Source organism: Sminthopsis crassicaudata, chromosome 1 (genome assembly GCF_048593235.1).
Source record: "Sminthopsis crassicaudata isolate SCR6 chromosome 1, ASM4859323v1, whole genome shotgun sequence".
NCBI classification, from domain to species: domain Eukaryota; kingdom Metazoa; phylum Chordata; class Mammalia; order Dasyuromorphia; family Dasyuridae; genus Sminthopsis; species Sminthopsis crassicaudata.
Window position 1 is genome coordinate 139,303,195 of NC_133617.1, and position 24,204 is coordinate 139,327,398.

Consider the following 24,204-nt stretch of genomic DNA (forward strand, 5'->3'; position numbering starts at 1 on the left):
TTCCAATACAATCCACTAATAACAACCTTATCTCTATCTCTCTGAATATATGCCAAGCAGGACTACCCAAGCCACTGGAGTACTTACTATCAAAAATAAAAGATATCTGATATTCTACCCAGACAAAGACTATCCTACTTTCTCGTGGAAGTGACCCTCCAGGATGCCTCCCAGGTAGAACTGGAGTTATTCCCAAAAAAGAAGTCTTGAATGTATTCTAGCATTTGGACAATTTCTTAGGTTTCCTTACCTAAATGCATGGAACTGATGACTTTGGCCTAAATATTTTTCAGGACAGACTTTATCAATCTACTCCCTGGATGAAGGATTAGCCTTGTACTGCTTAGCCCAAAAGGCTATGTTAGGAAAAATGGATCAAATTATAGAGAGCAGAGTTCAGTTTGCTATAAGAGAAAACTTTCTAATCAAGCAAAATCAATCTGAATGAGAAGCTTCCTCATTTTTCATTTACCAGAGCTTTTCAGGCAAAAGCGGTATGACCCCTTCTATCTGCTGTAGAGGTAATTATTTTCTACTATCTGTTGGACTCAGTGGTTTCTAAAGTACCTATTGTATTTTAAGATTATAGGAACATATAAACATCTCAGTCTGGTATCTATTGAAGTTATATAGAACTAAATGCTTCCTAATGGTGTTGCAAGGGTGAATTAGTAGCAAGATGTAGGTTTAACCAACTGAATGAATTAATTTTTGGTTCTTATTTTTGAGCTTGATGGTGCCATTAAGGAACCAAACATCTTGCATGTATCATGGACGTCATGATCACATGAAACATTTATGATTTAGTGATGATGCTACACTGATGATATTGATATATATGCTTATTGTCCCCTAACCTAAGGCTAATATATAATATAATATATATGCATATATATACATATATACACACATACACACACACATATATATATGTAAATATATATGTATGTAATGTTGAAAGTAACATTACTGAGCCAAGATAGCGCCTTAGAGGCAACCCAAATGAATTTTTTCAACATTTCCCTTCAAAGAACAATAAAACAATACATCAAGTCACAGTTTGGACTGGCAGAGCCAACAAAAGATTAGGGTAAAACATTTTTCTGATCTAAAAAATCTTAAGAGGTTAGCAGGAGAAGTTTGTGATAACAGGGTCTGGCACTGTCTGGAGTCCAAATATCTGGTAGCAGCAACAGTGGTTATAGCAGCAGAAGCAACTTCAGAAGCTCTCAACTCAGAAATGCTAAGAGGGTTAGACAATGTATCAGAAAAAGATACCAGTAGAACCTTTACTGGCACTTGGTATAGCTAGCACTGATTGACAATTCTATTGCCATTATGTATTTCTGGGGAATAGTTCCAGGGTAGAAAGAAGTGCTGTTGGTTGGTCACAAGATGTGAAGGGTCCTTATCACAATTCCAAGAAAAAGAGAATGCTGATATTATGTTAAAATCAACTATGACATACTCAGCTCTTCCCAGCAATACAGTGATCCAAGAAAATTCCAATAGACTTAGGATGGAAAATACTATCTGCATGCAGAGATAAAACTATGGATACTAAATGTAGATTGAGGCATAGTATTTTCACCATTTTTTGTTTGCTTTTTTTTTCTTGTGGCTTATCTCCTTTTGATCTGATTTTTTTTGCACAATATGACAAATATGGAAATATGTTTTATAACATATCAAATTGTTGTCTTGGAAAAGGGAGGATGTAAGGGAGGGAAGAATAAAAAATTTGAAACACAAAATCTAACAAATATGAATTTTGGAAACTATCTTTACATCTTTTTGAAAAAATAAAATACTATTTAGGGGGAAAAAAAGATTTAATTTTTTTAAAAAAGGCACCTTTTAAATGAAAAACAAAAACAAACAAACCACAAAAAATGCTAGTGCTTGTAGTTTGCAGGAGACCAGGAGCTTTTTCTGGATAAGAAAGAGCACAGATCAGGAGAGCAGTGACCATACACCTCCTAAGATCATATCACCATAAAAGCACCAAAAACTTGCAGAACTCTAGAACTAGTTCTGGAAATAGCTGCTTGGGAAAAAGCATCAACTTTAGGACAGTGCCTTCCCACTCCCAGCTGAACAGAGCTTAACTTTTACACAAAGTTCAAAGTCAAAAAATAAACTAGAAAATAAGCAAACAACAACACAATAAGAATTTGACCATAAAAAGCTACTATAGTGAAAGGGAAAACCAAGACTTAAATTAGAAAAAGACAAAAAAGTAAAATAACTACAAGGAAAGGCTAATAGAAAAATGCTAATTGAACCTCAGCCCAACTAGAATTCCTAGAAGATTTAACAAAAGAGATGAATGGTAGAGGAAAAATTGAAAAAGGAAATAAGCGGTGACAAAAATTATGAAAAAAAGAATTTAACAAACTAACTAACAAACTAAAAAAAAGAATTTTACCTCTTGGTAAAAAAAGGCCCCCTCCCCCCCAAAATGAAACCACTTTAAATAACAGAATCAATTACTTGATTTAAAAAACAGGTACAGAATTTCACTGAAGAAAAGAACTCCTTAAAAAGCAAAAGAGTTAAATAGGAAAGGAAGTACAGAAATTCAATGAACAAAAAATAACAGCAATAACAATAACAAAAACCTTTAAAAAAAATAAAATTGGCCAAAATGAAAGAGAGGTACAAAAGCTCATTGCAGGAAATAATTCCTTACAAACTAGAATTGGACGAGTGAAAGCTAATGACTCCATGATACGTCAAGAAACAATAAAACAAAATCAAAAGAATGAAAAAATAGAAGAAAATGTGAAGTATTTCATTGGAAAACTCAACTAGAAAATAATTTAAGGAGAGATAATTTAAGAATTACTATATTATCTGAAAGCCATGACCAAAGAAAGAGCTTAAACATCATTTCAAATTTGAGATTTCAAAAAATATCAAGGAAAAATGCTCCAATATCTTAATCCAAAGGGTAAAATAGAAATTAAAAGAATTAACCAATTACCTCCTGAAAAGGATCCTAAAATGAAAATTCGCAGGAATATTATATAAATCTCCAGAGCTTTCAGGTCAAAAAGAAAATATTTTAAGCATCCAGAAAGAAAACATTAAAATACTAAGATCACACAAAATTTATAAGACATTAAATGAATGGAAGACTTGAACTATGCTATTCCAGAAAGCAAAGGAATTACTACCAACCCACAACCTGATACAAATTATAACTAATTACAATCAATAATAACCTCCTAGCAAAACTGAGTATAAGCCTTCAAGCGAAAATGGATACTTAATTAAATAGCTTTTCTGGTGAAAAAAAACAGAGTGAACTAAAAAATTTTGATATTCAAACACAATACTAAAGAGAAACATAAAAAGATAAACATAAAATGATAATCATAAGGAGTTAAATTATTTATATACCTATGTGGGAAGATGAAATAGGTAACTCCTAAGAACTTTATCATTATTAGGGCAGTTAAAAATAGTTTACATAGAAAGAGGACATGAATGTGAGTGATTAGGTTAGAAGTATCTCCAAAAAATAAAGGGGTGAAAAAGAGGGATGCACTGGGAAAAGGAGGAAGGGAGAACTATAATGAAAAATTTTCACATAAAAGAGGCATACTTTTATAGTGAAAGGAACAATCGATAGGGCATGAAATGCTCTGATCTCACTCTCTTTGGAATTGACATAAAGAAGGAATTATATGTGTGTGTTTTTGTGTGAATGTGTATGTATGTGTGTGTATGTGTGAATACGTACACACATTAACACACTTAATTGTATATAGAAATGTAATCTAAACCATTAGGTAAATAGGAAGGCAAAAGGATAAGAAAAAAAGAGGAAGATGATGAAAGGAAGGCCAGGTTAAAGGAAACAGTGGTTAGAAACAAAATGGACTTTTGAGGAGGGACAGAATAAGAAAAGATAGAAGAAACAGATGAAATTGGTATAGAGAGAAATACAGAGTAATAATAATTGTGAATATTAATGGGATGAGCTTACCCATAAAACAGAAGCAGATGGCAGAATGGATTGGAAACCAAAAATCCAACAATATGTTGTTTATAGGAGCCAAACTTGAAACAGAAAGACACATAAAAATAAAGGGCTGGAATGGGGTCTGATATGCTTCAGAGGAACTAAGAGGATAAGGTGGTAATTATGGTCTCAGAAAGGGTGGAGACAAAAATAGATGAGATTAAAGAGAATGATCAAGAAGGCTGCATTTGAGTAGAGTGTGTCATGGAGAATGAAATAATATCAAAAAAAATTACAGCAAGTTTCTCTGATAAAGGCTTCATTTCTCAAATATTTACTGACTATATTTGAGTCAAGTTTATAAAAATAAAAGCCATTACCAAATTCATTAATGGTCAAAGTCAGTTTTTAGAAAAAGATTCTAAATCACTATTGATTAGAGAAAGGTAAATTAAAACAACTCTAAGGTACTACCTCATACCTATCAGAAATGACAAATGTTGGAGGAGAAAGGGGCAAATAGGTACCCTAATGAATATGATTTTGATGGAGTACTATTATACTCCAGAAATGTCCAGGGGATGGTTTCAGAAAAACATAGCAAGACCTGTGTAAACTGAAGCAAAATGAAGTGAGAAGAACCAGTTAACTGTGCACAATAATAAGACTACTCTGATCAGTACAATATTCTAAGATAATTCCAAAGAACTCATGATGAAAAAATATTATCCACTTCCAGAAAGAAAACTGATGAACTCTACGTACAAAATGAGATATAATTTTCTTACTTTCTTTGCTTTTCTTACTTTTTAAAAATGTGATTAATATGGTAATATGTTTTCCATAATTTCACATGGAGAATTGGTATCATATTACTTGCCTTTTCAGTAGGTAGGACTGAGAGAGGGAAAGAACATCCCAAAATATAAAAAGGATGTTAAATGTAAATAAATAACAAATTGAAGTATATTGTGTGAATATATCTATCTATATGTATGTATACATGTATAAGAAAATGACATTTCTAAGGAAAGGCTTAGAGATTAATTTTAAGCTGGGGCTCAAAAGAGGTAGAATATAAATGGTACAGAAGAGGAAGGGGAAAAATATAAAAAATATCAATTAAAGACATTTGGAATGTAAGTTTGCCTAAAGGGAAAAATAGCAAAAGATAATTCTAAATAGTTACTAGGGGAAAGTTGATGAACAGTTTAAAGTGCTGAGCTGTGGAGTTTAGATTTGTTTGGAGATACTGAGGTTTAACTAAATCACAGATTTAAGAGCAGAAAACATGCTAAAAGTGATCTAGTCCAACCCCCTTACTTTATAGATGAGAAAACTGAGAATCAGAGAGGTTAAGTTATCTTGCCCAGTAGTTAGAGTACTGGGATTGAAGTTAGGAAGACTCATGCTCCTCAGTTTAAATCCAACTTCATACATTTACTAGGACTCTGAGCAAGTCACTTAACTCTGATTGCCTAAATTTCCTCATCTATAAAATGAACTGGAGAAAGAACTGGCAAATCACTTTACTATTTTTACCCACCCAAAAAATTTCAAATTGAGTCATGAAAAGTCAGACATGATAGAAACAACACAATAACTCAGTGGGTAGTAAGCATCCAGACAATGTCCCTGAGCAGAGAATTGATAGGATGAGATCTCCTTTTCAGAAACTTTTTTCTAGCAGATGGATTTCAGTGGAAACATTCTGGATTGGAGAGTCAATCCTGCTTTTTAAACCCAGCTCTGCAGTTTACTGTTTTTGTGAGTTTGGGTAAATCATTTAAACCTTTTCAGCCTCAGTTTCCTCATCATGAAAAAGTTGGACTATATACTTTTGAAGGACTTTTCAAGGTCTTCCACCTATTATCCTATAATCTTTAAATAATGACAGAAAGAATATTTAGCAGGGTATCTTAGTATTCTAAGATGGAGCATATTATTGCTTAGACTAGCATGATCCTGGGAGAGATGGGGAGGAAATGATAAAATTAAAAAACAAAACCAAACAAACAAAAAAAAAAACATGTCTTTGAATTGAGAAGATATGTTATCCGGTTAGAGAAAAAAAAATAACATCTATATGAGATTGTACATAAGTGAGTGGCAGAATCTAAGCTTCCTTCTCCCTGTTCTACTTTCTTCAGTGCCTTTTCTGTGTACACTATCAGGGAGGAAGCATTTAAAAGAAATTTCCTGATTGTGTCCATGCTGTGACCTGCCCCTGTGGGAAATCCAGTAGCAGCTAAATACTCACTGCATAGGGCAGTCAATCTCCTGCCAATAGATTGAAGAACTCAAGGCCTCACTGAAAGCACCAGACGCTTCTGTTCACTCTTACATTATGAATATTTATTTTTCTTCTTAAAAATGTACAAAAAATAAAATAACTGTATTTTTAGTTTATAGATTCCCCTTCTCCCATTTACAAAACTATTAAGTTACATAGGCTATTGGTGTGTTTTGTTTTATTTTTTTAACATGAAAGCAAATTGTACACAATGCTTCTTTTGCTTGCCATGAAGAAAGGGCCTTTCACAGAATTTGGCACAAACCCTCCTGTTTCTGTTGAGTTCGAGCAATTTTAAATAAAGGGAAGAATTTAAACATTCCATCCATTTCATCCACATCCTGCATCTCTGCAGAGGCTGATATGAAGGCATATGTGCCACCTGGGGGATGGCTCTGAAGGAAAATCAGATGGCATTTTCCTGATAGTCCCACTTCCAAACCAGCTGTGGCATAGGTTTAAATAGCTTAGCGTAAACAAGTAAAGCACTTATTTGAAGTGTCTCCATGGTCCATGGATTAAAAACTTAATAATGTCTGTTTTAAAGTGACAAATAAGACAAGAAGAGTCAAGTTCTTCTGTGTTTCTGGAGTGCATTTTGCCCATAAGTTTCTGACACTTGGGAATTTATCAAAGCATTGCTAATGTGCTCCATAAAAGGCACATCAAAGCTAGTCCATGAGCTTTTCCTTCAGAGGAGGAAGCAGCAGAGAGTCTGGGGCTTGGAGAAGAAGGAAGGGGATGTAGAATGGATGCAAGGAGAGAGTGGAATTGGATGCTGATGGCTGCCTGCAATAGGCTATAGTGTCTAGGGAAGGAAATGGAACAAGTCTGAGGACCTACTCAGCACCTCTGAAGAGATACTGGTCACTATTTCTTTGGGGAATAAGTGTTACAAATTTTTATCCAAGAATAGTTATCATAGTGTTATGGGCCACATTTCACCAACAGGAAATTATCACTAATACTTTCTAATGATTATACTGACAGCAGGAGATGGTATTTTGAGAATTTTAGAACTGACTAGTCAAAGTCTTCACAAAATGGGAAAGGTGAATAGCAGGTAGATTCTATTTTTCCTAGAAGAAACTAGTCACTAAAGTGTTAGTTGTGGTTAGAACAAAGCTACTACTTCTCTGAGTTTGGGAATTATATCTTAATGCAGACAAGTTAGATGGATGTTCTCAAGGAGCTTGTGAAGTAAAAATCACATCTTTTTTCATTTGGAGTTTTTTCAGCAATAAGTTTAGAAGTATTCAGGCCAAACCCATGAACATCATGGTGAGATGGACCAGGTGTGATATCAATCAGCTCTTTGTGTTAAGAGTGACACTGAGAAAAGTCACTTGGGAAAAAAGGCGGATGTGATTTGACCTGCTGTATAAATAAATTTGTCTAGGATAATGGTACAATTGATCAGGGTTTTATTTTCCTTCTTCTGGATGACCACAGAGAAAGGATAACAGGTTTGCAAGAGAAACACAGGTGAGTTACCTACCACCTTATCTTCCTCCCCACCTACTCCCCATTTTTAGGCACCTTCTGGATTCTCTTTTATATTCTTCCCTGGTAAAAGATAAGAGGGGCTTGGAGATTATCCAAGGGAGGAAACATAAGTGGGAGCAGATGACAGGCCAGAGTGAGTCTAGATGCAGATTTTAGGCAGCTCCACAGAGGGTTAGATCTTCCTTGTGCTGGTTTGCAATGCTCATTGCCAGGACTTGAAATCCAGGGTGCCTTCCATTGAAGACCTCAAAGTGCTTTGTGTATGTCATCCAGTGGCAAAATATATTCTAGATAAAAGGGAAACTGAGGCAGGGGAAGACTAAGAAATCCATAATGGGACGCAAAGCACATTCTTCTCATTCCAGGGACTCAATGCCCTGGACTCTCTGGCCAATCACAGAGAGCATGTTTATTGAAAAATGTGGTCAGATTCCTTTGCTGTTTTAAGAGATCATCTACAAAACATTTCTCTTCCTCTTCATTTCTCAGGAGCTCTCTCCCTAAGCCAGATCATTGTTTTTGGAAAGGTCTCCCAGAGGAAAAGAGTGCAACTCTGAAGATACAGGGACCCTTTACACTTTCATTTATTTTCTTAGCATCTGATGCCAGTGGAAGGAGGCTGAGTTAAATTTAACCCTTGCAAGTGCCTATGATAATTAGATCCAGTTACACCTAAGAGCTCATTGCAGTGGTCAGGCCCTAGCTTGGCTAATTTAATTTTTTTTTTTAATCAACCAATAAGGTACATGGAATAGCATGTTACAGTCTGTTACAAATACTGCAGTAACTTGATGGGCCATAGAGTCGGTACCAAGAGGGACCCTCAAATGTCATAGAGTTTCTGGCATCAGCATACTAGAAAGGCACAAGGAGCCCCTTTGATTTTTCTTGAGAGGAAACCAGTAAGGGGACATGAAAGAACATAATCAGGGGATACATGCAACAGGTCCAATGAAAGGGAACATAGTAATAGAGGGGGAAAGGGAACTCCCTGAGAACAGGGAAAGAGACCCAGGGGAGGGGCTATCTAGAGACTAGCCCTCTCCACTGGCAGCAAATTCTTAGGCTCACAGCCCAGGAACACTAGCTGACTTCAGGCCAGTCTGCTGCCCAACACCTTCTCTGGGGGAGGGGCAGGACAAAAACTCTTGAAGAAAAGTAAATTTCAGGGCATGCACCCCACCCCCCAAATACAGTGGCAGTAAACATGCCCACATACAGTAGGTAAAATATATTATTGCAATATTATAAACATTATATACAGATGCTAAAGAGGCATACTTTTCAGGTCACTTACAAATTACACGGTAGCTGAACATCTTTCTGTACAAGTCCCCATGGGCTACTTGCTGGGAGCTTCCAGAGGTATTTGACAAGACTGCCTTCCCCAGGACAAAGAAGGGGTTTTCTGACTGGTGAATGGGACTGTTGGACTCTCTGTTCCACCTAGGTTAGGTCTACCATGGAGTAGCCCACTTTGTCCAGCCATTTAGTGGGGAAAGAGGAATAACTAAAACGTTCCAGCCTTCCCCAACTGAACCAATCAGATGCTTTTCCCTCAATGAGGAAGGCCCAAGACTGTCTCATCCTGAAGATGGATCACTCCATACCCAGGAGTGATCTATAGAGCCCAGGCACTAGCTGGCTCTGGAGAGTGGTGGGCAATAAATAAAGAGCCAAGGGACTTTCCAGCTGGGATTCTATCAGAAATCCAGACCTCCCTCAGCTCTGCCCCAGCAACCTGATTAATGGGCCAAAGGCCCCACCACGCTAAAAAGGACATTTTTTTTCCTTTTTCCCCCTCCCCAAAGCAGTCTTGTAACAGCATTCTCAGATAGGTGACTTGGGTCTGCAGGGTTCTTGGGGATGGAGTGGAGCACGTTTTTCTCTGGGAATGAAATGCAATGACAGTTCCTGCAGAGGGGGCTTGCAGGGTCAGTCAGATTTCCATCAGAGTGATCTTGAAGCCATCCACCATGCTCTCCATGTTAAGAATGAAGGTGTCCTCATTGGAGTAGTGCTCGATGATGTTATCATCCATGTTCACCAAGATGCTGGAGAAAAAAGGGAGAGAATGGCAGCTGTGAGGGAATTCAAGAGCTCAGTACAAGGTGTGGAATTATGGAGATGTAAAATGACCTCTTGATATCTTGATTCCATACCTGGCCAATAAGAGAAGAGACAGGTTTTCTTTATGCTCTCAGTCTCCTAAAGAGCCACAGTTAGGATTTAGAAGCTTTAATATAGTCTGTCTCTTCTTTTAAAACAAGGATTGTTTAGTTTGGGGTCTGGGAATTTTAAAAAAATTGATAATTGTTATTTCAATGTAATTGCTTTTCTTTGTATTCTATTTTATGTATTTAAAAACATTATTCTGAAAAAGGGTCCATAGGATACCCAAAGGGAAGCCAGGAAAACCTGACTTCAAATATCATTTCAGACACTAGCTACATAACCTTGGGCAATACTTAGCCTCTGCTTGCCTCAATTTCCTCAATTATAGCATGGAGTTAATAGCTCCTACCTCCCAAGGTTGTTGAGAGGATAAAATATATGAATATTTATAAAGCCCATAGAAGGCCTTATATAAATGATAGGAATAGTGATGGTGTCACCAAAAAAAAAAAGTTAACTCTTATGATAAAATCATTTAATAAATCCTTCCTTTTTCTCCTCCCTCATTCCCATCCTTCCTCCCTTTTCCTTTCTTTCCTCCCTCCCCTCCCTCCCTACCTCCCTTCCTTCCTTCCTTCCTTCCTTCCTTCCTTCCTTCCTTCCTTCCTTATTTTCTTATTTCCTTCCTTCCTTCTTTCCTTCTTTCCTTCCTTCCTTCCTTCCTCCCTCCCTGCCTCCCTCTCAAGAGAAAGGTCCAGGAAGACTGTTTGGAATGTACTTATTCATCCTACCTATCCTCTCATTTGAATAGAAATTATTAAATTTTGCTGTGAGCAATAACACTTCAGAAATCAGCAAATCCTACAAATCAGTCTTGATTTATTGTTTTAGTGATTGCCTAGATTAAAGGAAGTGATGAGGAAAATGTTATTAATGCAGATTTATAGATTTAGAGCTAAAAGAGCCCTTGGTAGCTATTAAATCGAACTTTTCATTGGCGAGCAAACTGAGGTACTGAATCATTAAGTGATTTGCTCAGGGAAACATATACTAAGTGTCTGAGGACAGGATTTGAACTTGGATCAAGATGACTTGAAGTGCAGTGTCTCAGGCAACCTTCCTAAAGAATTTGAGGGGTGTGTGTGTGTGTGTGTGTGTGTGTGTGTGTGTGTGTGTGTGTGTGTTGTTATTGTTGTTTTTGTTCGCTTGGTAAAAGAGAGAGATTTTATGAAAAGTGATCATATTTTTCCTTACCCTTTTTTGCTTTTCTTGTAAAGTTTAGTAATCTTCTCCACTGGCAACCCATATTTCTCAGATATCTGTAAACCCCAACAAAAAGACAGAAAATTAGTAAGTAGGGAAGAGATTTCAGTCCAAGATTAGGTGATACATTTAAGACCTTTTGATTTCTTTCCACTGGGATTTCTACTGAGATGTCAACATGCTCCATTAATGAGACATTTTCAAACAGCTCCACTTAGTGCTATTTAGTCCAGGGGCCAGAGAAAGTGAAACACTCAAATCACTCAACCAAGGTCTTTTGGAGAGCAAAGCATTTCTCAATTCCTTCTTCCAACAGTCAAACTTTCAACTCATTCCATGGCAGGAAGAAGTTAAAAAAAAAAATTGAGTATCTTCTTTGGGCACTGTTCACAAGCTGAAATGTCCCACACTCTTTGCTAAGGTATACAGGATTATATTTCCCATGACACCCCACTCCAGCCTCTGCCCCCAGCATTATTCAGATTTACTGTTTGATGTGACAGTAAGTCTTCTCTCCCTAGAGAAAAATTATTTTGGACACATCAGCATCTTGATTGATTTTAGTCCAGGAAGGGAATTTAGGGGAGAAAAAAAAAAAACAGATTATTTTAGATCTTGATCCAAAACAGACTTCAGAGTTTATCTAATACAATCTCATTTCACAGATGAGGAAGCCAAGGCTCCCATCACCCAGGTGAAGTTCCTCTGAAAACTATCATTTCCATTATTAATTAAGGAGGTTATTGAAACTATAGTAATAACTCTATATCCCAAAGTGCTTCAGCAGCTATTGTTTCTTCCTCTGATAAAGTGGTCCTTCTTGCAAATATTATCCTTTCTTCTTAAGCCCTTGAACGCATCCCCTCCTATTGTTTTTCTTTAAGATTATTACCCCTCTCCCTAATTTTCAATATTTCTATGCCTGCTGAGACCTTCATTATTGCTTACAAACATGCCCAGATATACCTTTTTTCTATCATTAAACAACCTTCACCTTTTCTTATCATCCTACAACTTTCTTCCATTCATAACCAAACTTTTAGAAAAAAAGCTATTCTTGTTGCCTTCATTGTTTATCTCACACTCACTTCTCAATCTCTGGCAATCTAGCTTCCAATTTTATTATTCAGCTGAAACTGTTCTCTCTACAATCCATAGAAGGTAAATGACTACTTTTCCCTCTAGCAGCAAACCTGAGAGGTTTGAAGATTTCTAATTCTAGGACTCATGAATCCCTGTGCTTCCCAAAGATCATCAATTAGCCATTCAGAGTTAATCAACTTTTAGAAAGTAGTATTTGTCACAGTCCCCCTACCCCAAAACTAGGGGTATATTCTTCTTCTGTACACATAAGATCCCTGGAGATGTAGATTGAAACTTAGATCAAGTTGTCTGTAATCATTTGTCTATATTCTTGTTACATAGTATGTATTTAATAAATCTTTACTAAATGTTAATGTTAAGTTTAAAAAATTTTCCCTCTCAAGAAGAGATCCAAATATAACTTTAGGTCTTTTTCAACAAGTTTGGTAACCTGGTAGCTTCACTAACAGCTGAGATACCTCATTCAAAAAGCACCTAAAATTTGCATCTGAAACCTGAGGGGATGGAACTCTGTGATAGAAATTGTTTGACTAGTGGAATTTATTCATGAGATTTGTCACATTGTTATAATAGCATAAATGACATCATTTGGGAGATGTACAATCAGAAAAGGAAATAGTTCAGTCATGTAATGTTCTGTTGTCTCCAGAGACTGCCAATCGCTCTCTGGGAGGAGATCTGCTGTCTCAACTCAATCTCTCGGCCAGATTCTTCTTCCTGTAGAGAGCCACCAACTCTGACCTAGAGTAGAGACTTCTCTTCCTTGCTCAATGTTGCCTCCTTTATCCTCCCAGAGAATGGGCGTGGAATAACTCAGGGGCTTCTGGGAAAAAATACTTCAACCAATGAACTTGCTCCTCCTAAGCATGCAAGCTCCTCCCCAGAAGTTCTAAGGGGTAAAACTCCCCCCAAAGGCCAGAACTAGAAAATTGTTAAGTACCGACTTAGCATCTAGTAAGAGCCTAATATCCCATTATCTCATTAGCACTTAGTAAGAACCTAGCAATACAGTACGCAGAGATGACAGATGTATTGATACATATTTTTTTTAATTTGTTAATTACCTATTTTGTTTTTTAATCACATACATCTTTGTAGTTTTATTTTGTGTGGTTATTTCTTCTTTTAATCCTTTTTCTCAATATTTTATTTTTCCAAATACATATATAGTTTTTAATTTAAAAGATTTTTGGCAAGAGCCAAAGTTATTTGGTCTCATAATCAGGACAAATAGTAGTGTCAGGGAATTTCAGGGAGTAAAAGCAAAGCAGAAGGTAAAGTCTGAAGAAGCTAGTGGCAGGACAAGTGGCAAGAAACATAATATGTCCACGTATAGACAAGAAGATAAGAAAGTATGGATGGATCATAATCTGTACCTTGCAGAGAGTATATGCACTGATGAAGTCAGAAATATATTTAAATATTGAAATTTAAATAATACTATTCATATTTTAAAATATGAATAACATTTCCATATGCTAGAAAAAAACCTTTCCTAAGTCTGGGGATAGATGCTTGAGCTACTTGAGACTGTTCTCAATAAGACATCCCACCACCACCACCACCACCCAATCACTACCATGCCAGCAAATATTATGAGGATCTTTCTTCTTTTATACAGGTGTAATCAAATTAACTATTTTCGTTAAGACAAAATACTGATAGTCTAGGTTAATACATTCAAAGCAAACACAAAATGTGAGTTTGATGGTCAGTAATTTGATATTAATATTTTACCAAGCAAGGACTACCTCACAGTAATGATTTAAAGCACAGTTCAGCCTCTTTTAAAATACCTCTAAATTACCTAGATATGTTCCAGATATTCACCATGGGAATTCTGTTCATTCCTTCAGCATTTCCACTCTAAGCAGTTAAGATTCATAGATTTTAGGTTGTCAAATTTGCCCTATGGTCTATAATTGAAAATGGATTGGTCTAACATTCAGCTGAGAATGTTATTTTGCTCTTTTGATATGGAGTTCTAATGTAAATTTCTAGCTGTTGGCCTACTTACATCCAATAATCAGATAAAAGCCATTGCTTAGGAGGCCCATATTTCTTCTTAGTTTGTCAGCAGATATTTAGTGTTCCTGACAAAGAAGTTCTCCACTATCCTCTGAAATCAGCAATAAGAGCTTAAACATCACCATCAATTCTACAGATCTGATTGTTTTCTAAATTTCAATCTGAGCAAAAACAGAATCTTTTGGGCAATACCAATGGTAATTATCATTATCTTTATTTTTGTTGTTATTCAATAACTTAGGTCAGAATCTTGTGACTTCATTTGTTTTTTGTTTGTTTGTTTTGAAAAAGATACTGTAGTGGTTTGTCTTTTCCTTCTCCAGCTCATTTTATAGATGAAGAAACTGAAGCAAATATGGTTAAGTGACTTGCCAGGATCATACAGCTACTAAGTGTCTGAGACCCAATTTGAACTCAGAAAGATTCATCTTCCTGACTTCAGGCTCAGCACTCTATCCATTGTACCATATTTAACATTTTAATATAAATTATGAAGTGATTATTGATAAGGTAAATTATCAAGAATTTATATAATCCATTTAAAAAATAATTCCCTGGAAGCATGGTCTAATAGACAGAAAGGGTCAGCCTTGGACTTAGGAATATCTGGGTTCAAGTCTTTTCTCTGATATAATGACTATGTGACCTTAAGCAAGTCACTTAACTATTCAGTATTCTCATGCAACTCTCTAAAACAATAAAATACAAAACAGATGTCATCTGCATTGACATAAAGAGTTTTTCATTATGAATTCCCTATAATCCAAATGTACACCAAATATCATGAGAAATGCAGACATTAATAGGATACTCAAAATATATAATGGAAAATGCATAGTGCAACACCATGTGTACATTGAGCATATATTTAGAGCTATTAGGAAACCTTAGTGGTCATCTAGTCCAACCCATTCATTTTACAGATTATAAAACATAATCCTGGGTAGGTAAAGTGACTTACAATCTTAGATCTATAACTTTTGGCTTCAGAAGTCATTAAGAAGTCCTCTATATCTGTTGGGTTAAGCCCAATACCTGTCCAAACATCTATCCATTTCCAGCCTATATGATAAGGGTATCCAGAGTAAGGTACTTTGATGCCAGCCTAAACATGTGGTAAAAATGTTTCTGAATGGAACAGGTCTAGGTTGGCTTTATTCAGTCCTCTTGCTTCTTAGGTGGAAGACTGGGATAGCATGGGAATAATAGAGAAGCCTTAAAAAACAAATATTCTCTAGTACATACCACAGTGGTATTTGCCAACAAAAATGTTACTAGACAGGTATTTTGTTAATTTCTTTGGAAATATGCCATTGTTGTGAGCACCATCATGACTAAGTAGGAATTAATAAGAAGGACCAAAAATAATGAACATTATACCACAAAGCCAAGACTATTGAACAACAAGGTAAAAATCACCTAAGTCTTATGAGGTAGAGATTTTTCTTGATTGGTGTGTCTCTGTATTAAGAGAGTCAATATGGTAGAAGGGGGAAATATATTAGATTTAGAATCAGAGGTCCTAATTTTGAATGCTGATTCTGCTAGTTACTACTTATATTAACTTAAAGTAAGTCAACATAGTATCATAGAAAGGGTACAGTGGAACCAAGATTTGGAGAAGCAGAAAGAAATACGGAGGGCTTCCTCTCAAATTTCTATAAATAGATCTTGAGGAATGCATCAGAACACATCTTGATGGGGAAAACTCAGAAAAAGTCACAATGAAGTATTTTCCCAGCCCAGGTCAGCATAGGGAGATAGACACTAGGGAGGGAATTTGGACTGGACAAGCATTCTAGCACAGGGAGGGACTAGAACACTAGAACGGCACTAGAACACAAGTAGGTCCCAGACCCATATCTGGGCGTTGTGATAAGAACAGATTCCAGCTTACAACTTTATCAATCACACAATACCCATTTCCAAGTTGCAGACTCAGAGTAGACTAAAGAAGGGATTGTGTTGCCTAGGATGGGCATTGCAATTTCAGAAACAAGTTGCAGAAGTGTAGCAGAGGAATAACCAAGACAAGAATCCCAGACCAAAGGAGAATCTGCAGTTCTGTCACTCTGAACTAATTGCTTAGACTCAAAGTTAGGTTAGGAACTTGAAGAGTACTTTGCCTTGGACCAGACCACTTTAGGAACACTAAAAATCTTGTAGGTCCCTAGGTTAAACTGTTTTTGGAAGCTTGGAATAACAGAACAGTTAATATCATAAGAAAGAAGGTAAACAAGCCCAGATCTTTCTTCAAGAAGTGCATAGGGTTCAACCCCAATATAAAGTCTGAATTTAGAAAATAGGCTGGAAGAATGAGCAAACAACCAAACAAGAGAATTATATCATAAAAAGCTATTATGGTGACAGGGAAGCTTAACATGTAAATCCAGAAAGAGAGAATGATTCTAAAACATTTACAACCAAAACTTCAAAGAGAAACACTGTTTGGGCACAAATTTAACTACAATTCCTAGAAGAAATAAAGAAAACTTTTTTTTTAAAGTTGCATTTTTTTGTGTGAAGCAATTGAGGTTTATTGACTTCCCCAAGTTTCACAAAGCTAGGAAGTGTTAAATGTCTGAGGACACATTTGAACTCAGGTTCTCCTGATTCCAGGCCAGTGCTCTAGCCACTGTATCATTTAACTGGCCCTGAATTGCATATATCCTTATAAGTAAAATGGGAATACTAGGGGAAAAATTGGAAAATAAATGAAAGAATTGGAAAAGGAATTAATATCTTATTTAGCACAATAGTTGCAAAATCTTACCCAAGCAACAAATTCCCTAAAAATCACAGTGGATAAAATAGAAGCCAATGATTCCATGAGACAACAAAAATATTAAAATAAATTTAAAAGACTAGAAAATAGACAAAAATGTAAGATATTATGATAGCAAAAACAACTGATCTAGAAAACATATTGAAGGAAAAATTTAAGAATTTATCTATCATAATCCTAGACATCATATTTCAAGAAATCTTGAAAGAAAACTTCCTTCATCTCTTAGAATCTAAGGGCAAAGTAGAAATAGAACTACCAGTTACCTCCTGAAAGAAACTTCAAAATGAAAACTCCCAAGAATTAGGATACAAAATACAGATCTTCCAGATCTAGAACTGACTTGGATTCTCTACAACACAATAACAATTTTAATTTATTTTTAAATTAATGAATACCACAAAAATAACATTTCCATATGCAAAATAGAATAGAAAAAGTAAATTATTACACATAAAAATGCAAACAGCTTACTTTTAAAAAAGTAAATAAAATTCAACATGTTCTTTGAAAGGTGCTCTGCTTTTCTGTGTTTTGTGTGAATAGTCACACTTCACAAAAATAACAAAAACAGCAGAATGCATAAAGATTATTTTTAAAAATCTTTAATATGATTACATCAACAAGCATTTATTAAGCACCTACTAAGTGCCACTTACTGTGATAAGTGCTGGGGATTAAAAAAAAACAAACAAACAAACAAAAAAAAAAAAAAAAAAAAAAAAAAAACCCTGTCCTCTAAAAGCTCACAAACATATTAATGGTATGACCTACTTTTCTTCTTTTTTAATTGCCCACTCTATGGTTAACTTCCCTTTTTTCCTCAAATGTCAACTTCTCTTTCCATTAAAAAAAGGATATAAAAATTAAAAAATGAATAGTGATGTCACAAAGGCCCTCCACAATCTGACATAGTTGATTTTCAAACCTTACCACATCTTACTCCTGTCATGTATCCAAGATCTAGGTAGATTAGTCTCTACACTCTAAACACACCCAAGTCTTTCCTGCCTTGATATCCTTGTTCATATTTTCTACTCTGCCTGAACTCTGCTCCCTCCCCTTCTTCACCTATTGAGTTCCTGCTTATTCTGAAAAGTCAACTCAAAGACTGCATTCTTCCTGAAATCATCCTTAGTCCTACCTTTGGGGCCAGATCTCCCGGAGTGCTTTGCAGCTCTTTAAGTCCTTAGCATGTGTTACAATTCCTTTTGGAGGTGTCAAGTTCTTACTAGTTTACCACAATGCTTATCACTGTATTCTACACTTAAACAAACAAATTGGATTTGTGATTTCAATGAGATAGAAAGTAAGGAGTTCTCTCTATTAATAAAGATCTTCACCTACTTTGCAATTTGTAGACTTAGAGAAGCTACTCAGGATGCTGAGAGATTAAATATAGCAAATATGTGTCAAGAATGAAATGTGAACTTAAATCTTCCCAACTCCAAGCTCAGCTGTCGATTCACTATGGTGCACTGTCTTGAATACAGATAGTAGCCCTATGGATAGTCTACATTTAATTAAATGTCTGTTGACATAAAACTAAAACTAAATATTTCTGCTTTGGTCTTTAGTAAATGAGCATGTGCAACTTCACAGGCTGGTCATACTTTGTATCCTAACATTTTCTCAATAGTCATATATTTGAAAACTGTTCATCCTTCCAGGTTCTCTCTGGGAAAAAGCAAAGTCTTTACAAAGCTTGATATTTCTGATAAAATAGCTTCCAAAAATTGTCAAAACTGCATTTTGAGAAATGGTTTTGAGTTAAGAAAAATGTGATGAGGTTTCCTGATTGTTGAAAAGAGCTCACTGCTTACCGCTTCCATTAGTCCTTTTACCGTGGGTGATTTTAACATCAAAGCATCAAACACATCATCTGTCTCTTTCCTCACGTACAAAAGTACTGCAAGAGAAGGGGGAGAAGGGGAGAAAGTGATTAGATTTGCAAGGAGATGCCACAGATGAATGATCCCCACTAAACAGACCTTCAAATGTGGTTGTGAAGGAACAATGTCATTTAAAGTCCTGACCCCCCCTTCCACCCCACCATTTTGCAAGAGCAAATAAAGGCATTCATATAAAGTGTGTGCAGCAGGAATCATTGGAAGTAAATATTTAATGCCAGATAATCTAAGCATGTTTCATAGCATGAGCTCATGAAAGGCTGATATCTTGGTTTTCTAAGCTTTCAATACTTAAGGGGCAGGAACCTCTCACCCCAAACCCCAATCCTGGCCCCAGCACAATGCTATGCTTACACTCTAGAAATGGTACAGTATGGTGGTAAAAGTACTTTTTGTTGTTATTGTTCATTCATGTCTGACTCTTTATGACCCCATTTGGAACTTTCTTGGCAAAAGATACCTGAATGGTTTATCATTTCCCTCGTCTTCATTTTACAGATGAGAAAACTGAGGCAAATAGTTAGGTGACTTGCCCAAAAGTCCCATAGCTAGTAAATGTCTGAGGCTATATTTGAACTCAGGTCTTCCTGATTACAGGCTCAGTGCTCTATCCTTGCCCAACCCACCTGCCCAAAAGTACTACCTATCTATAAAATGAATGAGTTGGACTTAATGACATTACAGGTCACTTTCAATTCTAATAGTGTATAATTGAACATTAACATAAATGTGTTTTAAGGATTGCTTGATCCTTATGGTGATCCTTATGATGATGATGATAATGGGCAGAGGAGGGGGGAGTTATGGTGATGAAGATACAAGGCATCATGATCTAGCAGAGAGAGTTGGCTTTGGAGTAAGAAAGACCTGGATTCAAATGCTTCTAAAGTTTACAGCCTGTATGACTGGGCAAGTTATTTATTTTAATTCTCAGTTCTCTAGATTGCTCTCTGTGTTATAGAGATAGTGACAAACATTGGTCTCCTAATCCAAGAGACTCCTCTGTCAATGAGATCACAGTTCTAGTCTTTATCCAATAACAAGCACAAATATTCACATTTTCATAGAGCTTTAGTTATTATTACTATTAGTAATAATAACTACAAAAGTTATTTCTTCACAACTTTGTGAAATGGGAAATGAAATGTGTCATTACCTCTAATTTGCAAATAAGGAGTCAATAAATGACTGAGCAGGATTTATTCAAATGCAGATCTGTCTCCTAAACCCAGTTTCCCCCCTCTATATATCCTGATTTTCCAAAATTATAATCTATGAAAATGCTTTGAAAGCAGTAAAGTACTATATTATGTAAGTTATTGTTATAAAACAACTTTTGTTGTTTTGTTGTTGTTATTATGTGCTGACATATTCAGGGGCCACATATATTTTTCAGGATTGATATTAGTTTAGTTAGAGTTTTCATCAAAGATTATAAAGTTTCATCTACCACTTGTGTATTAATCATTAACTAAAACCTTATATTGCTCTTTGGCACAGAGACTCTAGACAGGATCATGAGCTACATGAAATTGGGGTTCATTCCTAGGAAGCTTCCATATGTTCATTATAATTTTCCTGTGTCCCCAATAAAGCTGGAATTAATATATTTTTTCTTCTTTCTGCATTAATCAATTGGCTTTATTCATATTCATATTCACAGATTATTAGAGGTAGAAGACTATCACAATCAGATTGTAGTCCAAGCCCCCATTGTACAAATGAGAAAACTGAAGTCTATAAACTAAGCAATTTGGCCAAAACCAAACAGCTATTTAGTGGCAGAGCTAGGTTTGGAATCTTAGTCTCCTCACATAGTTCAGAGTTCTCTTCACAATACCATACATTTCAATCCCTCCTTCCATATTTCAAATTCAGCAGTTACACTGTGGCTCAACTTTCGCAAGATGCTGGAGAATTTGACTTTCAGATAAAACTTACTGATCCTAAATTTATTGCCTTTATTCTCCCCCCCAGTGATATGACTCATGCTTCCTATTTCAGAAGAAAGAAGAGGTGAAATTAAAGAAGAACAACAAAAAGTACAAAAAACAGTAGTATGTACAGTTAAAGGAAACCTTGTTCAGGTCCTAGTCCCAACTACAATGACGACATCACTTTGAAGGTTATGAATGTCCCTAGACCTGTCATTAGAAAGGAATGAAGGAATGAAAAGACTCAGAACTAATATATAAATTCCTAAGTCACAACACATAAAAGACTGACTTTGGGAAATGGGAATTTACTTGAAATACAAATGGACTCTGCTTGCATTTTATTCTGTTTTGTACAGGATGCTATATCAGAATATTTTTTAATTATCATTAATGAATATTTTTTTCTTCAAACAGAAAAATAAGACAAATTGCAATAGACAAACCACACTTTCCTTACCACCTCCATCACCAAATATATACAGATTAATCTCATCAACAAATATTTTAGGAATATCATTTCATTTGTTATAAAAAAAAGATCTAAATAATTGTGGAAATATGTATAGAAGAATATACATGTTTAACATATATTGGATTAGTTGTTGCCTAGGGGAGGATATGGGAAGAAGGAAGGAAGAAAAAAAATTTTTGGAACACAAGGTTTTGCAAGGACCAATGTTGAAAACTATCTATGCATGTGTTTTGAAAATAAAAAGATTTATATAAAAAGACCTAAAAAGATTAATTAAACTAATGATTAGTGAATTAAATAAGGGGAGCCAAATGAAACAAGTAGTTACTAAGTAAGTACTGTGTTAAGGGGTTATCAAATATCTCATTTAATGTTCACAATAACTCTAGAAAGTAAATGCTGCTGTTATCCCCATATTACAGATGAAGAAACTAAGGCAAACAGAGATGACATGATTTGCTTAAGGTCTAGCAAATGTGAAAGATCAGATTTTAATTCAAGTCATTCCAACTCTAGGTCCAACTCTTTATCAATTGCATTGTCTAGATGCCTATTCACATGGGGTCACAGTTCACAAACTGTTAGAGGTGGAAGGGAACCTTTATAATCAACTTCTGGTTCAAATATGTCTATTTTATAGATGAAAAAACTAAGGCCTTGATCAAAGGCTGAATTGTTATTGAAACAGAAGGAAATAAATATACATGTAAGTTATAGAAGGCATTTAATTAAATCACATGAGAAAATAATTTGAAAACTGGTTTTGAATAAATGGGAGGTAAAGTCATTATATGCCTATTGAAGGGAACATTTATGCACATGAATTACTTGGAATTTATATGATTTCCTAAATCATAACAGACCTACAAGGAAGGTTGTGGGCAACAAGAGAAAGGCAGGATTTTTTTGAGTCAGAGGATATGAATTCAAATTCTGACTCTCCTACATACTGCCTCAGTCACCTTAAGTGATCTCTCAGTTTTATTTTCCTCACTGTAAAAAAAAATGAGGCACTTTCTTCCAGCTTTAGATCTCTGATCCTAAGACAGAACACAGAAATTATGCCTTATCATAATCATAATCAGAGTTTCCTCTGTTTTGACCAGTGATCTTTTAAAGCCTCAGCTTCTAACATGTCACTGTTAATACTATCTCTGGTGTCATTGTAAAGGGTTAAATGAAACATCCAAATCATTGGATCCAATCATCCTGCTCAGTTGGCACATAACCAAAGAGCAAGGTTGTTCAGATGTTCTCCTGCTGAGTGTGTTGACAGCTGAGCCTTGAAATCCTGGGTCTATGGAGCTCTCCCTGCTGTTTTGTTAGGGAGCTGGGCCTTTATTAACTAGGGCTGTATGGCAGGATAATAGCCATAATGACAATTCTAACAACAACAACATCAGGAAGAATCCTTCCATCATGGGACATTGGGCACCACAGGCAACTTCATCCTGCTCAGTGGGAAAGGATCCCAGTTGTTCTAGAAGGAACCATGCCTGTAAGTGAGTATCAAAACAATACCAACAATAGCTACAATGATGATAATAGTTCCTTTCAGAACTAATCTACACTCAAGAATTTCAAGGGGTAAACAACAGACAACTTCATGGAGCTTGGCCAGGGTAACTGCACATTTGCATGAGAAATGAGTGGCCAACCTGTTTGAAAGTAACAGTCAGATAGAAGTACATGGTGTTGCTAGCAACCAGCTGCTGGAATTTGTCCCCTTCCTCCAAAACTTTTCTTGCTATAAGAATATTTTTCTCTTTAGTGTTGGTTATTGTACCCATATCTGTGATGCTGAAGATCTAGGGTTTAAGTCTTTCTCTATTTCCATCACTTTGACAAAACATTTTTTAAATTGCATCAATACATAACACAAATATGTTTTTCCCCCTTTGTGTTTGCTTCAGGGTTTATACATGAATCTCTGGTGGGTCAAATGATGATGTAGGCCTCCCCTTTACAGAAAAAAGCACTGCATGGCAATGGATGCCATGGTTAAATCCCTGTGAGTGACCTTTATAATTACAACAGTATAACATTTCTATTAACAAAAATTATCAAGCATTTGTTTTTTATTTTAGATATATTTGTTAGTAGTACTAACTCATACCAGAGGAGATATAGGTTAAACAGATCTGTATGACCTTTTCGGTAATCCAATGTCCTTCTCCTCCAGTAGACATGCTGCTCTGAGATTTTAACCAACTATACCCTTAAAATTTATTATAATACATGAGGAAACAAAGAAAGACCTTATGATTATGAAAGCTTAGGATAAGAATGGCAAATTTTTCCCTTTAGGAACTGGAATAAACAGTAGGTCATATTATGGCATTAGATTATGGATCTTATGGAGGCTGAAAGGGATATTACAAATCATCAACATATAAAATGAGAAACTGAAATCCAGAGAGTTTAAGGCTATATAGCAATAAGACTAATTACAGAGCCAGGTTTAGGATCCACATATCTGTTTTTTTTAGTCTAGGGCTATTCTTACAACATACTGAGATAAATATTTTCAGGAGTCTAAATAAAAGGTGCTCAGCTTGCCCAATTCAGAAAAATCACAAGAAAAAGAGCTTGCTTTGCCTGTCAGCAAATCCCCCTAAGTTTATCTAAACAGAAATGGGAAATTTAGAGAGAAAAGCTTTGCATGGGGAAATTTTTGAGCTTTCATTGTTAATCCCTTTACAGAACAGCAAAAAGGAGAAGTAAATTAAACTATAAATAGCACCAGGGTTTGGATAGTTACTTTCCACAGTTGGAAAGAAATCACCAAAAGTTGGGTAGTTCTCTTTATCAAACATGCTGA

At 35.7% G+C, this 24,204-nt stretch overlaps 1 protein-coding gene across 7 annotated transcripts in view; it reads right to left on the reverse strand.

Moving 5' to 3' along the window:
- Positions 1 to 6,310: 6,310 nt before the first annotated feature.
- The window catches only part of GRHL2 (grainyhead like transcription factor 2), a 211,429-nt gene continuing 193,535 nt past the window's right edge, over positions 6,311 to 24,204 (reverse strand). For all 7 annotated transcript variants that reach the window (XM_074267876.1, XM_074267881.1, XM_074267889.1 and 4 more), the window contains 3 exons: positions 18,888 to 18,973; positions 11,139 to 11,203; positions 6,311 to 9,823 (listed from right to left, as the gene is read on the reverse strand). In XM_074267876.1, the coding sequence (XP_074123977.1) occupies positions 9,709 to 9,823; positions 11,139 to 11,203; positions 18,888 to 18,973 (266 nt within the window). In that variant the 3' untranslated portion in view covers positions 6,311 to 9,708. The remainder of the gene's footprint in view (positions 9,824 to 11,138; positions 11,204 to 18,887; positions 18,974 to 24,204) is intronic.